Source organism: Juglans microcarpa x Juglans regia, chromosome 5S (genome assembly GCF_004785595.1).
Source record: "Juglans microcarpa x Juglans regia isolate MS1-56 chromosome 5S, Jm3101_v1.0, whole genome shotgun sequence".
Taxonomy (NCBI): Eukaryota; Viridiplantae; Streptophyta; class Magnoliopsida; order Fagales; family Juglandaceae; genus Juglans; species Juglans microcarpa x Juglans regia.
The window spans coordinates 31,449,691-31,465,960 of NC_054603.1; the positions used below are offsets into that span (position 1 = coordinate 31,449,691).

Genomic DNA, 16,270 nt, shown 5'->3' on the forward strand with positions numbered 1-16,270 from the left:
TGCATATTAGTGAAAATGAATTGGATATAAATCTTCTTCGAGTCAGGATAAGTAGCGTTTGACCTTATTAGCTAGTCCTAGACTCTAGTTCGGCTTTTCAGATGCCCAACTTGACTGGCCCATTTGGGCATATTTGTAAGTTGCGTTGGAAGCTTTAAAAGCTTTAGCAAAATCATTCAAATTTATCTAGTCCCATCGTTATAATTTTTTAAAATTTTTATATAAAATATAATAAATTTAAGAATCACTTATGCATCGTTAAAGGGATTTTTTACATTATACTTACTAAAAATTCTATTATATTATTTTTGTTATTTTTTATTACAAAATCTTATTTCTATCAAGGATTTGGTCATGCCCTTTAAAAAATTAAATGTCCTTTTATATCATTTATACTTCGAAAAACACTTTTTAAATTTGTATGTAATATATTTAAAAGTGTTTTAAACATATAGTCTCCAAATAGTAATTAAATTTTTAATATTAGAGCTTATTACTGAAGTACCTTAAACTAAGAGCAAAATTACCTCTCGCAATCCCAAACCTGCACTTATACTAACTTTCCCTAAGTTTGGTTTTAACTTCTCCTTCCCTCTTTTCTATTGAGTTTTCTTTTCTTCTCAGTCAGTCTTCAGTTTGAGTCTTGACTCAAAGGTGAGAGTGACAAAATGTAAATACAAGAGTTTTTCTATTTGTAAGTCAGTATGTAGAACACAATATCCACATCACTTACATGATAAAATTTGATTTCTAAGATTCAAATTTTAAGTTTTTTCTTTCAAATCAAATTATGTTATATAAAATTCTTCGTAGGTGTATTCTATTCATAGGGCTAGGCTCCCACTCTGATAGAGTTGGAAAGCCCAACTCCGACCAAAATCAGAGGCTAAGTTAAGCTCCAACTCCGACTCCAATCAGGAGTAGACTCCGACTCTTATCGGAGCTCTAGAGTAGGAGGTTGGAACTCTTAGTCGGAGTTGGGCTTCCTTAGAGTGGTTGACTCGCGGTGGTGTGCAGTGGAAGAGATACATTATTCTGGTGATAGCATCTCGCGGGCTCATTTTCTTTTTGTAGTCCTCTCTCTCAGACTCTCTATGGAAAAATAAACTACTAGTTGAAAATAGGAAACTATAAAGAAAAGAAAAATCAGCAAAACTAAAAGAAGAAAAAATAAAACCTAGTAAGAGAAGGAGGTCAATGACTCCAAAAAAAGACTGAGAAAGGGAGGAAAGAGAAAAAAGAAAAGAAGCAAAAAGAGAGAAAAAGTACAAAGAGGAATCGAGAAGAATGGGAAAGAAGAAATGGAGGGAGGGAGAGAGAGAGAGAGAATAAGAGTAGAAACACTAGCTGGGTGATTTGAGAGGAAGAAATGTATTTATTTGTTGATGAAGATTGATGAAAGAATAGTAGAGGTCACGCTGATTTTCTGCAACTCTACCCATTCCAAAGAGTAGGAACCATACGATATATGTTTTCTATAGTTAAAAATATTCTTGTGTATGGTGTCAACAACAGGTTTGAGTTTTGAACTACAAAAATGCAAAATCCTGTGCAATGCTACTACTACTGAGACATTGTTGAGTGCTGACTTCTCTACTGAATTGTCAATGCAAAAATAAATTACTCCACTTTAACCTGGGTATGAGGGTTGTTCTTCCCCATTGCCTACTTAGAGCAAAGTTTCATCAATCAGGCATGTAGGATTCAAAAGGCCTATCACTTGTCTTCTTGCTTTGCCGTACTATCTGCTACTGTGATGAAAGGATCGATGAACGGATTCATTGTGGTACCAAATGAGGAACACAACAACTAGCCTATAAAATTATTTTTTTAAAAATAGCCTATTACCTGAGTTTGGAATGAGAAAGACAAAAAATAGCTTACAATTTAAGTTCAAAATGCCAAAATAATATCTGACCCCGCCACATGCCTAAGTTTGAAATGCAAAAAGACAAAAATGTAGGAGTCAGAATTTGGAAGTTCCAACAATTTTCTCAGCGAAACTCTAACTCCGATAGAATTGGAGTCGGTGTAGGTGTCGGCCGGAGTCGAAACCGCCAGAAATTTTGCCCACCCCTAACTATCCTATCCACACCGACTTATAAATAGAGTTTTCCTAGGTTACAAGGTTGGAGAGCATTCTGAATCTATCAAGGACAATCTCAGGAAATAGGCTAAAGCCTGACCCTACTAAACCAGAATCAGCTTGGTTGATTTATCCAAACAAAAATTAGGCCTACGAACATTAATTATATCAGGCTCGTTTAGCAATGGTTAACATGATCTCAGCAACGCCAACATGGCAACTCGACCATGAGGGAGAAAAGTTCCGAAGTTCTATCCATGATCTGCTTATATTCTTATATATATAGTGAAAATGTAAATTTCAAGAGATTGGCTAGGATTAGGTGTCTAAAATGATAGATATCATCTTTAGTTTAAATTTTGATTTGTTGAATATAAAATACTTTTGAGTTTATCTAGAGTCTGTAATTAAGTATTTTAGATAAGGTAAAACACTGCTATGAAGATAAGTTCCAAATGTAATTTGAGTCTCAAGGGTCTTATTTTATCCAGTGAAGAGTTTGAATTTGAAACCGCCACAATGTTGTGAAGATAAGTTCCAGTTCTAATTATGAGTCTCAAGGTTTTTATCTTATCCATTGAAAGGTTTGAATTTGAAATCAACACATACTAAGAAGATAAGTTCCAAACGTCAGCAGAAAACATTGTAACAGACTCAATCCATCAGCAAAATTTCACTGACTTGGAAACTGCTTCTAGAAAATATATTTAAGTTGTTCTATTAATTAGGATCTGCAAAGATTTAGTCTTGGAGATTTTAGTGCTTATTTTGGTGAGAAAAATTTTATATGATTTCTCTCAAAGAGCGTGATCGTGATCCAATGTTGAGATAGGGTGATCGTGTTCAGACACTGGAGTTCCAGTAGAAAAGTCAATATTTGAAAATTGTTAGAGATTCTCCCTGCTATTGCAACAAAGACAAACGAGTGATCGTGGTTAAGTAAGAGTGTCGATTGACAAACGTTTTGTAATTGAAACTTATTTGTAAGAGCACTGTCAATGGGTTATTCATCTTCATATTTATCTTCAATTTGCATAATATCTATTCAAATTCATCTTTAAATTTTTGTATAGTTATAAACAGTATTTCTTTAAATTTGAAGAAACATTGTTAACTCCCCAAACATTATTTTTAATATATTTTCTCTCTCTCTATCCGAACGACTCTTTCTCAAACTTGTACCCCAACGAAACTCTCTAGAAGGAACGAAACCCAGCAAGAGAAAAACATCTACAAAATTATGAACAGAGCATCCATGAGTGTTATCTCAAACCTCAGAAGATCAATAACGGAAAAATAACTAGAATAAGAAATAATGGAAAGAAAGAAAGGAAGAGCTAGCGACAGAAGAGCAGCTGGCGATGGAGGAAGCAGAAAGCTGCTCTTCCATCGCATAACTTGGAGAGAAGAGAAAAAATAGGGTTAATTACACTTTGTCCCTTTGAACTTTCACTCAATTCACAATGTGCCTTAGAAACTACTAATTGCATTAAAGTGGAATCTCGAACTTTCAAAACTTCTCAATCTCCTTTTCGTCTACTAGCAGTGTTAAATCTAACGGAAATTCACTGTAAAGATGTAATTTTTATCTAATTTATTATCATTGACCATATAAAATATAAAATAATATATGCTATCAATTAATAATAAATCATTAATCATTAACCATATATAAAATTATTTTATACCTAAGTTGCAAACAAGTATGAATAATCTATGTACACAATGAAATCATTAAATCATTAAATAATTTTTTTATTATTTTATATTTTATATTTATATGGTCAATGATAATAAATTATATAAAAATTATATCTTTACAGTGAATGTTATTCACATGAGCAGCACATGCAATAAATTTTGTTAGATTTAACGCTGCTAGTAGACGGAAGGGGGGGATTGAGAAGTTTTGAAAGTTCAAATGTCCACTTTGATGCAATTAGTAGTTTCAGATGCATATTATAAATTGAGTGAAAATTTAAGGGGGCAAAGTGTAATTAACCCAAAAAAATAAGAAAATAAGAGAGACGGAGAGAAACCGAAAAGGGGAAAGAAAAATAAGAAAAGGAATAGAAGAAGAATTGGAAGAGCAACTAGCGATGGAGGAAGCAGAACCTAGAGAGAAGGAAAAAAATAAGAAAAGAAGAGAGATGGAGAGAAACCAAAAAGGGAAAAGAAAATAAGAAGAGGAAAAGAAGAACTGAAAGAGATTGGAAAACCTATTTTATTATCAAAATTTTAATAAAATAATCAAAATCTTATTATTATTTAGTTTAAAAATTTATAATTCAATGTGAGAGTTTTTCTTCATATGCAAAATCAATCTTCAAAAGATGTGATTTTGTATATGAAGATGCATAAGCCACTGCCAATATTCTAATAGATTTTCAAATAATAAAATTAATTTTTTCAGGTTTGGATGCCCTGTAGGATTTTACCTGTAAAGAATGCTTTAAAGCATTTTCCTTCGTTACCAATCTTAATCTTATGTAGTTGATTTATTTTATGTTAACGCTTTATTATCGTATAATTGCATGAATATCAATTAACCAATTGATTGAGAGAATTTAAAGATCTTTATGTTATTATAGAGGAATATTTAGGTAATTTCATATATATAGAACGTACCTCAGTCAATAATGTGACTTGCACACAACGATATCTCATGATAGTTTTGAAAAAAAATGCTACTCTTGTATATCTCTTTGTTTCTTAGCTACTTTCTTCGTTTCTTTCTTCCAAATATCTAGTCATTATCTTTTTCAATGAGAATAACCACTTTACGTTGAAAAAAAACAGCATTATATTAACAGAGTGAAGAATAATTTTCTCAGCAGCAGTATCGATTCATACAAAACGGCCTACTTTTGTTAATTGAAGTAACATAAAAAGGTGTCAAACTATAAATCTACAGCTTAAAAAAAATAGTAAACAACTAAAAATATAAATTTACTACTATATTCTCATCTCACCCCTATCCATGTGATTTTTTGTGTTGATGTGAGTAGCAATATTATCTAATATAACAAGTGTTGAATTTTTTTTTTTTTATTTAAGAGAAATTATAAAAATTGATCTAATATAATATAGTTGATCATGGAAATATCACATCAATATAGTTTGATAGATGAAAGCTATAAATATGGTACATATATACTATAATCAGTGGCAAAAATAATGCATGAATAATACTATTTTTCATTTCAAATCTTATTAATGTGACCTTAAATAAATCATTTAATCAAAATATGTTAGATAGCAAATGTGACTATAACTAATTACAAAATATTATAAGAAGGAGATCAAGGACATCATCTTAAATAATAACATATTATTTCTTACAAGAGATCATCATGATCAAGACTACTCGAACATGCATGTGAAAACAGGCTCACGGAGCGTTGATTTTTCTGCAGATTAAATAAGATGAAAACTTTTAGGAAACTCAACAGGGAATTAAATTCAATACGTTACTTAATTCAAGCTGCCACCCACCAAATTATTACCTGCTCAGTTTGAAATTTTCTTAATTTGATTAATTAAACATCTTTGTCTGGAATAACATCAATCGTCGACTTGCGTACTACTCGTACCGCATACCATATATACGTATAACGTACGTGCACGGTGCAACAACAATGTTTACCACATTCAGAGAAGATTTCCTTATTATCTAAAGAAAAATGCTACATGTACTTAACAAAAACTTATAAAAAAATTTACTTTTCCATGTGTCAGTTAATAGTTATTGATACGTTGAAAATCATAAAATTTAAATTTCAAAAGAAAACTAACGAAATAAGTCTTGTAAGTAAAAATGTAAGTAAAACTGTAAGTACATGTAGCAATACTACTCTTATCTAAAATATTATCATATTGAGGACGCGTGTTCAACCTGCAAAAACATATATAGGGCCAATAAGCAGACAATTAATTAATAATCTAATAATGTTGTAATAACCGATCGAGGCTTTTTTGAATAAATCAATGCATGCATCATGCCTGCGTGGGTCTTACAAATTAATTACGTACCATCAAATTATATCATTTCGATATGTTACATATGATTTTAGTTGATTTTATAAGATAACATTAATTAATGATTATTTATTGATGGGATAAGCACGAAATAAATATTGACCATTTATTTAGAAATTAATGAAGGAATTAAATTAATGATTTAGAAATTAACTTCTTGTTTGTATGGTACGTAAGATATAAAATAAAGATCTTTGTTTCCCATGAACGACTGAGTAAACTATGTCATGTATGGAAATCTTAGGCACAACCTTTCTAAGATGTGCACTTGATAAAAATAAAGTTGAAAAATCTCATTAGGAACCATATTAAGAGATCATGATCATGTAGTACTCTTAAATTAATATACAAATTTGAGTACAATATTTTCCATTCTCCTTTACGTTCAAACCATTAAGATTTTGTTACGTCACAAATTTTTCATCCATCTTAACATGAACCGATAAATTAACCCTGCTTTTATCTCGGAATTAGTCAAGAAAAGAGGGCCCGGCCCTCAACCGTGTAGTAATTAGAAAGAAACTTCGGTATACGTACAGTTCCAGATGAAACTCGAACAGTTTCCTATATATATATATATATATATATTGGCTTTTGGGCTGACATATGTTGCTTCTTCCTGACCAAGTCCAAGACTAGTTTTTAACCTAAAGTTTGATCAACGTCTTCCAGTGCAAGTTGATTGTGAAATATATATATATACATATATATATATATGTATGTATAAATATGTGTGCGTGCAAATCTATCAATAGCTAGATCGATACATAGTCGCAACAGATTCATTAGAGCTAGATTTGAGATATGGCTTCACGTAGCCAGCTTCTTTGTCTCCAGCTTGCCTTTTTCTTGCTATCTCTTAATGCAACCACAGGTTTTTCACAACTCTCTCCGGATTTCTACAGCGAATGTTGTCCCCAAGCTTTGCCCACCATCAAAAGGGTCGTCGAGGCTGCAATATACAAACAGCGACGCGTTGGTGCTTTTCTGCTGCGTATGCATTTCCATGATTGTTTTGTCAATGTACGTACTCACTCCAACGCTATCTCCCTTAACTTGCCCGTTTGATCTTCATCGAATTAGGGCCCGCCGTTTGATACAAGTTTTCAAGTTTGGAAATTAAATGCACTTATTGGAGAGGGAAAAAAATGCAAGAAGTTATTTTCTAGTTGGCAATTTTACGAAAATCACTTCTTAATTAGAGTACTAGCTTGTACACCTAGTACTGTCCGAAAATCTCTTCTTGGTATCAAGAGTACTTGGTATCAAATGGATACTTAGTTGCACGCATGCCCTTATTTCCGTAATATTTTTTCAACACATGGATATGATGCACAACTACTTCTTGTTCTGGTCAAAATAACAGGGTTGCGATGCTTCAGTTCTTCTGGATCCTACACCCACCATTGACAGCGAGAAAAATGCATTCACTAACCAAAATTCTCTCGGAGGATTCGACGTGGTGGACAACATCAAGCTGGAGGTAGACAAAGCTTGTGGAGGTCCGGTCGTCTCATGCGCAGACATCTTGGCTGTCGCAGCTCGAGACTCTGTCGTAGCTGTACGTATAATGTCATTTTGTATTAATATACATACCCAAAATCTTGACATGGTACCATTTCCAAATATCGTGAGGAATTAGTAATCGGTTGACTAAATCGTTTGTTTAGCATGTATGAACACTATTAACTGTGTATGTATTATGTACGTGAAGCAATGTGTGAATGTGGTGCATGCAGCTAGGAGGGCCAACATGGAAGGTGCGGCTAGGGAGGAGAGACTCGACCACAGCCAGCAGGACTTTAGCCGACATCGACATTCCGGCTCCATTTTTGGACCTCCCTGCACTGATTGAAAACTTCAAGAAGCAAGGACTTAATGAAAAAGACCTGGTTGCACTCTCCGGCGGCCACACTCTAGGCTTTTCACGTTGTGTTGCCTTCAGGAACCGAATATACAACGGCACAGACATCAACCCCGCATTTGCGAAAAAACTTCAAGCCACATGTCCAGAAAGTGGAGGGGACTTCAATCTCGCACCTTTGGACCCGACAGAAGCTCGTTTTGATACAGCATACTTCACCAACTTGGTTAAGCAGAAGGGGCTTCTCGGTTCTGATCAAGCTCTGTTCAGTGGAGGCTCCACAGATGCGCTGGTGAAGAAGTACGGTTTAAATGCCAAAGCCTTTTCAAAGGCTTTTGCTAAGTCAATGGTTAAGATGGGAAATATAAAACCATTGACTGGGAATCAAGGTGAAGTTCGCTTGCAATGTAGTAAAGTGAACTATAGTTAATTAATACTACTGGTCATTATTAATGGAAACAACCATAAATTAATAGTGGTTGAATGGCACGTATGTTATACATATATATACTCAAGAACAGGGTAGAGAGGAATCAGAGGTCTCTCGAGTGAGTTCTCCTTATTTATCTTGATTTTATGTAAGTACAAATCTGCACTACCTTTCATTTGTAATTACTTTAAGCTTGTTAATTTTAATAAAGCTTATATGTTTATTATTAGTAATTGTGCATACATGCATATGGTCGGTTTAACCGCCTGTTTATTTTTACGCTTGCATAATTTAATTATTGTGCATACATGCATATGGTCGGTTTAACCGCCTGTTTATTTTGTGCTTGCATAATTTAATTATTGTGCAATATATCTTCCATCCTTCTTTTCCCTGCTTCTTCTCCTTCTCTTCTTCTTCAGTCTCTTCTTCTCTTCTTCTTCAGTCTCTTCTTCTTTCTGAGTCTCCTTATTTATCTTGATTTTGTGTAAGTGCAAATCTGCACTACCTTTCATTTGTAATTACTTTAAGCTTGTTAATTTTAATAAAACTTATATGTTTATTACTAGTAATTGTGCATACATGCATATGGTCGGTTTAACCGCCTGTTTATTTTTACGCTTGCATAATTTAATTATTGTGCATACATGCATATGGTCGGTTTAACCGCCTGTTTATTTTGTGCTTGCATAATTTAATTATTGTGCAATATATCTTCCATCCTTCTTTTCCCTGCTTCTTCTCCTTCTCTTCTTCTTCAGTCTCTTCTTCTCTTCTTCTTCAGTCTCTTCTTCTCTTCTTCTTCAATTTTGGCTCGACCCTTCAAAAGAAGAACTAGATCCAGCATAAGAATTTCTTCTTAGCCCTGGAGATCTAGTCTGATCAAAACTAATTTTGATAGTTCCATCCAAATACTGTTGAATATTACTGGGATAATTATCAACAAGGTTTCTAGGGATTGGCGGAACTTCTTCTTCCAAAATCCATTCTTTGGGAAGAATTATATCTTTCCAAAAAATCATTTTTGGAGTTATAACATCCGCATCTGGGGTAGAACTCTGGATCAGAAGAGTTTTTCCCTGGATGGGTTTTGCAATAGCTTTTGGATTTAAATTCGTTTTTAAAAGACGATAATAAATCCTGTAAATCAAAGTGAGGGGTTTACTACCCTCAAGCATATCATAACCAGAGGTTAAAATGTTTAAAGTTAAACATTTTGAAATATGTCCATCATCAATAGCAAGAGTTAAATCAGGAAAACAATTAAAATTGACTGGTCCATCTGTTAAAGAGGATTGGACCATTCCGAGAATGCTTGTTTCAAAATTATTGAATCTGGCATCCCTTAAGCAAAACAGTACGGATGCATTGATGCCTTTCCTTATTAAAGGTTTAGCAGCAATTTGAACAGATCCAATATGAATATATCGAAATCCTTCCATCAAGAATTTTGTCATCTGTTCTTTTGGGAAGAGATAACATTTTTCTTGAGATCTGGAAATAGCGTATGTTTGTTCAACAGTACGCACGCAAAATTGTGTGTGTAGTGTTCTTTCAAACCAGTTAGTACGATAAATCTTACTAACATCAATTTTTAGAATCTTCCATGATCCCAGCACAGGTGACTCTGCTGCTTCGAAAGCACAGTCTTCCTCATTAACAATGTCAGGCGGCATAGCCGACCTGGAACTAATAGTTGAATTGGATCTATTTATCCAACTCATTTTGTCCTAGGACAACACCAACACTTGTATTCGTTTCTAGATATCATTAGACTCAATGGTCTTGTCGTTTCTGCACGAAAGATCAAATTATTCCAAACCAAGATTAGATTCCTTGGTTATGATATTTCTGAAGGGAAAATCAGGCCCATCCAAAGAGCCATTGATTTTGCCGACAAATTCCCTGATGTCATTCTTAACAAAAACCAGTTACAGAGATTCTTAGGATCTCTTAACTATGTTGCTGATTTCTACAAGGATATGAGGAAACAATGTCGTCCTTTGTTTAAACGACTCATTTCTCATCCTCCTCCTTGGACAGAAATCCATACAAAAATAGTGAAGAAAATCAAAGCACATGTCAAGACTCTTCCGTGCCTTGGTATCCCCACTTCTGATTCATTTAAAATCGTTGAAACAGATGCCTCAAACATTGGTTATGGTGGCATTCTAAAACAATCGGTTTCACCAGGCTCTTCCGAACAAATCGTTCGTTTCCATTCTGGAACCTGGAACCCTGCACAAGAAAAATATAGTACTATTAAACAAGAAATTTTATCTATAGTACTATGTATTTCTAAGTTTCAATCTGATTTATTAAATAAGAAGTTTTTACTTCGTATTGATTGCATGAGTGCTAAATTTATTTTAGAACAAGATGTTCAAAACATTGCATCAAAAAATATTTTTGCACGATGGCAAGGTATATTGAGTGTTTTTTATTTTGATATTGAATACATCAAAGGCACTGATAATTCTATCCCTGATTTTCTTACCAGAGAGTTCTTGCAGACACCCAACCATGAGCGAAAGCAAGAAGAAGAAAGGCAAAGAAAAACAGAGAGTGAATCTCCCACCTCCAATACCCAGTATAAAACTCATCAAGAATGAGTCTGGATCATCCATTGTGCCCAGTGCCGTCTCAACAGCACTGGATATTGCCAATAGGTTTACGCCTCTTGGTAAAATTGTGCAACCGTCGACCTTCGCGTCTACGGTTTCTACACCTTTTAACCCATATGCGAAAGCAATGGCATCAAAAGGCCTTACTTTGATCACTCCTCAGTTTTTCTTCCCAAAAGGAAAATCAGTTTTTCCCTGGATGGGTTTTGCAATAGTTTTTGGATTTAAATTCGTTTTTAAAAGACGATAATAAATCCTGTAAATCAAAGTGAGGGGTTTACTACCCTCAAGCATATCATAACCAGAGGTTAAAATGTTTAAAGTTAAACATTTTGAAATATGTCCATCATCAATAGCAAGAGTTAAATCAGGAAAACAATTCAAATGGACTGGTCCATCTGTTAAAGAGGATTGGATCATTCCGAGAATGCTTGTTTCAAAATTATTGAATCTGGCATCCCTTAAGCAAAACAGTACGGATGCATTGATGCATATCCTTGTTAAAGGTTTAGCAGCAATTTGAACAGATCCAATATGAATATATCGAAATCCTTCCATCAAGAATTTTTTCATCTGTTCTTTTGGGAAGAGATAACATTTTTCTTGAGATCTGAAAATAGCGTATGTTTGTTCAACAGTACGCACGCAAAATTGTGTGTGTAGTGTTCTTTCAAACCAGTTAGTACGATAAATCTTACTAACATCAATTTTTGGAATCGAAGCCATTCATTACTCATCTGTTCTATATAGAACCTAACCGTTCTAATTCAACAGATCCGTTCAAATAGCCTCTTCCTTAAGTGTATTTTATAAGGTTGTTATGTGCAACATTATGTGATATATCGAGTCGATTGTATTCTGAAAACTAAACCAATTTTCTTCTTTTTTTTCCCTGCTAATATTGTATTTGCTCTATTCTTTGACTACAACCGTTACTACAAGAAAATTGACCAGTTATTTTTAATAAAAATAATTATTTTTTATCAAAATGAATCTATTTTTATCACAAATAATATTATTATCGTAAATAATCTATCACAAATACTTAAATGTCTTCGATCGGCCTGTTGGTCTTTGTCTCAACTGATGATAATAATAATATTTAAAAAAAAAAAAAAAACAAAGCGTGCATGGGTCGTGATTGTCCTGCACTTTTTTAAGAAGTTTGATTCATTATTTTATACTTACAAATATATTAACATGATATATTTTAAATAATTGTGAATTATTAAATAAAATTTCATTTAAAATGTGTCATGTCAATTAATAATATGACCGAAAACTATAAAATTTATAATAAAGAAATGTTTTTTTTTTAATTAAGAGAAATCTGGGCCATGACCAAATCTAGTAGATAGAAACATGTATAATTTGTGAGTTTGAAAGTTATTTTGGTTTCGTTTGGAAATCTATCTCATATTATATTTTTCTTACATATCATTTAAATATAAATATTTTTTAATTTTAAATATTTAACATTTTAAAATAAAAATTATATTAAAAAATTATATTCTAACAATATTTTTAATTTTATAATATTTTTATTAAACTTTTTATCTCTCAATTCTCAAAACATAATAAAATATCTTAATTCAAATAATTTTATTAATATTCGCATATTTTTCATATCATCTCATTCCTTAAATGAGACCTTACCTGTGACGCCCCGACTCCCACGTACAAAAACAAGGGAATCGTGACGTCAGGATGATGACAACACGGGTCATGCATCCCAACGAAATGTGCTCAAGTGTGTGCAATATGCAAGAGTGCACAATAAAAATCGCAACGGATAATATAAATAAGTCATCTAAGTACCAGAAATTTAATTACAAATATTCAAAACAAATTACCTTTAAAGAGTTATACAGTCATCCCAAATATATTACAAAGGCAACACATAAATTGATAAAAAACGAAACTCGATAAACAGGAGCAATCCCAGATCATTCCACCAACGGAGCCAAGCTAAGGCTCGTCATCCTCATCTGCATCAAAATCTGCGATACCATAAAATGGTACCACAGGTAAGTATAAACCAAACAACTATCGGGATAAAAACATATTAATGCAACCAACATGCATTCATACGACAAAATCCACTTAGCCATAAAATATCATTTTTCCTCAAAAATGATTATTTCCAACACACGCCAAAATTTCATTTTGGCCAAAAAACATAGTCTGTTATTTTCCCAGAAAATGATTCACACAAAACAAACCAATTATCGGACACTGTAGGCGGGAATCGCAGGCGGGACTCTACCACCGTCCCTGCTTACCACCATCCCTATCGGGTGCACCGTAGGTGGGAATCGCAGGCGGGATTCTGCCACCATTCTTGCTTACCACCATCCCTACAGTTCCTTTCCACGCAATGAATATTTATCACACACAATGAATACTTATTAGAGCACTGTAGGCGGGAATCACAGGCGGGACTATACCACCATCCCTGCTTACCACCATCCCTACCGTGTGCACCATAGGTGAGAATCACAGGCGGGACACAACCACCATCCCTGCTTATCACCATTCCTATCGCGTGCACCGTAGGCAGGAATCACAGGCGGGACTCTACCACTGTCCCTGCTTACCACCATCCCTACAGTCTCTTTCTTTTTTCTCAAACCAGTCAATTCAGTCGTTTCAACACACCCAAAAATCATTTCTCACATGAAAACCCAATTTTCAAATAAACACATGAACATGTATGCAATCATGCGAAAACTCAGTTTTCAGTTACAAACATGAACATGCGTGCAAATGCAGTGAACAAAACACGACACCAATATCCAACAACCAACAATGTCAACACAATCCAATTACAAACCAAACATACAATCAACTCCGTCCGCAATCCATCCGACTCCCGAACTCCTCGGACTCAGTCCGGCATAACCAACCAGTTCACAGTAATATGTGTCAGTGCAAAAATACATTTAAATCACGAAAGTTTTTTGGAAAAATACTTACAGTGCTATATTATAATTTCCGAATGATCACGGAGTTGCAAAAGGTAGCGGTTCAGCAACAAAACAGTGTAAAATACACTGTGTTCGTGGGTCTCAAAAACTCACTTTCCAACGGAGACAAACTAAGACCCGAAATTGATAGGGTAGGGCTTAGAGAGGTCGGTGAAACCAATGGTGGTGGTGGTTTGCCGTGGGTGGCGGCGCAAAGGGTGGTTTTAAAGCCAAAAAGTCTGAAACGGAGATGAGCTTGGTTGTGCTTCACCGGTGACGGATCGAAGCCGGGGTTAGGTCCATTGGGTTGCCAAGAGGTCGGGGATGAAGTGGTGAAGAGATGGTGGCCGAAGGTGGCGCGACGGCGGTGCGCGAAGGAAAAGAAGGCCGCGGTTGGGTGTTGCGCGTGGAGGCTGTCGGCGGCGAGATAGGGGCTGGGTTTTGGGAGGTGAGGTCGTCGGCTGGTGGGGAGGTGAATGGAAGGGGCGGTGTCGGTCACCGGCGGTTCACGGCGGCGGGTTGGGTGGAGAAGAAATCGGACGGGGGGAGAGAGAGAGAGAGAGAGCGTCGCGCGGGAGGGGGGAAAACTGGGAAAGAAAAAGAAAAAAGAGAAAGGAAAGAAAAGAAAAAGGGAAAAAGAAAAATGGAGGGAAAGAAATGAGGTCAAATCCTCACATCTTAGGTCACAAAAAATGATCCAACGAAAATGATTTTAAAACAACAAATCAATTAAAATAATTTAAACGTAATGATACAATGAAAATAAAATAATTAAATCCCACAATCAATTAATTTAAAAAGAAGAACAATTTAAATGTACAACAATAAATAAATATTAAGAAAACATAACAATTTAATTTTCACAATTTAAAGATCATAAAATAACCCATTTAAAATATCCGATAATTATAAAATAAGAGAATAAATTTTTGAATTATTAAAAATAATATTTTAATAAAAATACACTAAAATACGAGATGTTACATTACCAACAAGGTGTCATGAAATGTTTGAATGTCACACGATTTCTATAAATAGTATAAAAACTTGTGATAACTTTTTAAAATGATGATTTTATAGAGTTAGAAAATAGTGGAACCATTCTAAAAGTTGTTAAGATGTGAAGATTTTTAACAGAAGTTTTGATATATGATTTAATAAATAAATAAATAAATCTTGTTTAAATTAAGAAAAACTCAAACTCACCCACTCCGTTGTAAATTTTTTTTATTTTTTAAAACCTTAAAAAAATTGTTTGGAAGATAGTTTTAATTAAAGTTTAGGGTTTTGAAAAATCTTGAGGAGTTTTAAAACATGAATTTGTCTTTGCTTATTCCATTTACATACAATGTGATTATCAATATATTATTTATATAATAATAAAATAATATTAATTTATTTTTTTTTAATTTTTAATTATTATATTTTATTATATTTTACCATTCTACTAATTATATGTTAATTAGTTATAATATTATAGCTCTAAAAAAACTGTTGCAACCAAATCTTGGTAAGAAGTAAGGAATAAAATATTTTTTATTCATTTTGGCCATGCTACAGTAATTATCAAATTTGACCCATAACACCAAATTATTATAGCAAAAATTATCCCTTTTTATATTTGCATAATCTAATGCAATACATTTTGAGACTCCATTAATTAACCAAACTCCTCATTGGATTTGCATAATCTAATGAAAGTGCTCCAAGATCCATTGAAAATGCTTGAAGTTAAAAAAAAAAATAAAAATAGAGATAGTTTATGTAAGATTTAAAAATGTGATAAGTTCTACTGAAATTTGTTTGGAAAAGATATTTACGATAATGTCGAAATTTTGCAAAAATTATTAAAATCTAAAATAAATTTAAGTTTAATAACGAAGTGAGATAGATGATCGGTTAACTCAATGAGAAACAAAATGGGGTTGAGCAGTGCACTCGACCACGTGTAAATACTTAATATGTCTATTTTACTTAATTTATTTTTAAAATTTAAAATTTAAATTTTATAATTTTGAGCATATTAATAATTTACAAAAAAAATAAATAAATAAATTTTTTATAAATGTTTTTCAACCCATTTGAAAAGGAAAATGCTAATATACTTCCCAGCTTCATCCTTATTTTGATTGATCGTGTATTTAAATTTGTTTACTTATAATGTATTCGTATATTTTTTATTTTTAAAAAATAAAAATAAAATATAAAATTAATACCAGTAAAGACGGCAGCTGTGCACCACACTATCATCACTCTTTTGAA

General features: G+C 33.4%; 1 protein-coding gene across 1 annotated transcript; it reads left to right on the forward strand.

Annotated features, from left to right (window-relative positions):
• Nucleotides 1-6,869: 6,869 nt before the first annotated feature.
• LOC121268036 (peroxidase P7-like) lies at nt 6,870-8,472 on the forward strand. Its single transcript, XM_041172142.1, has 3 exons — nt 6,870-7,147; nt 7,491-7,685; nt 7,864-8,472. Exons 1-3 carry the CDS (start codon nt 6,929-6,931, stop codon nt 8,416-8,418), a joined length of 969 nt encoding a protein of 322 aa, XP_041028076.1. The 5' UTR covers nt 6,870-6,928; the 3' UTR covers nt 8,419-8,472.
• Nucleotides 8,473-16,270: the final 7,798 nt, after the last annotated feature.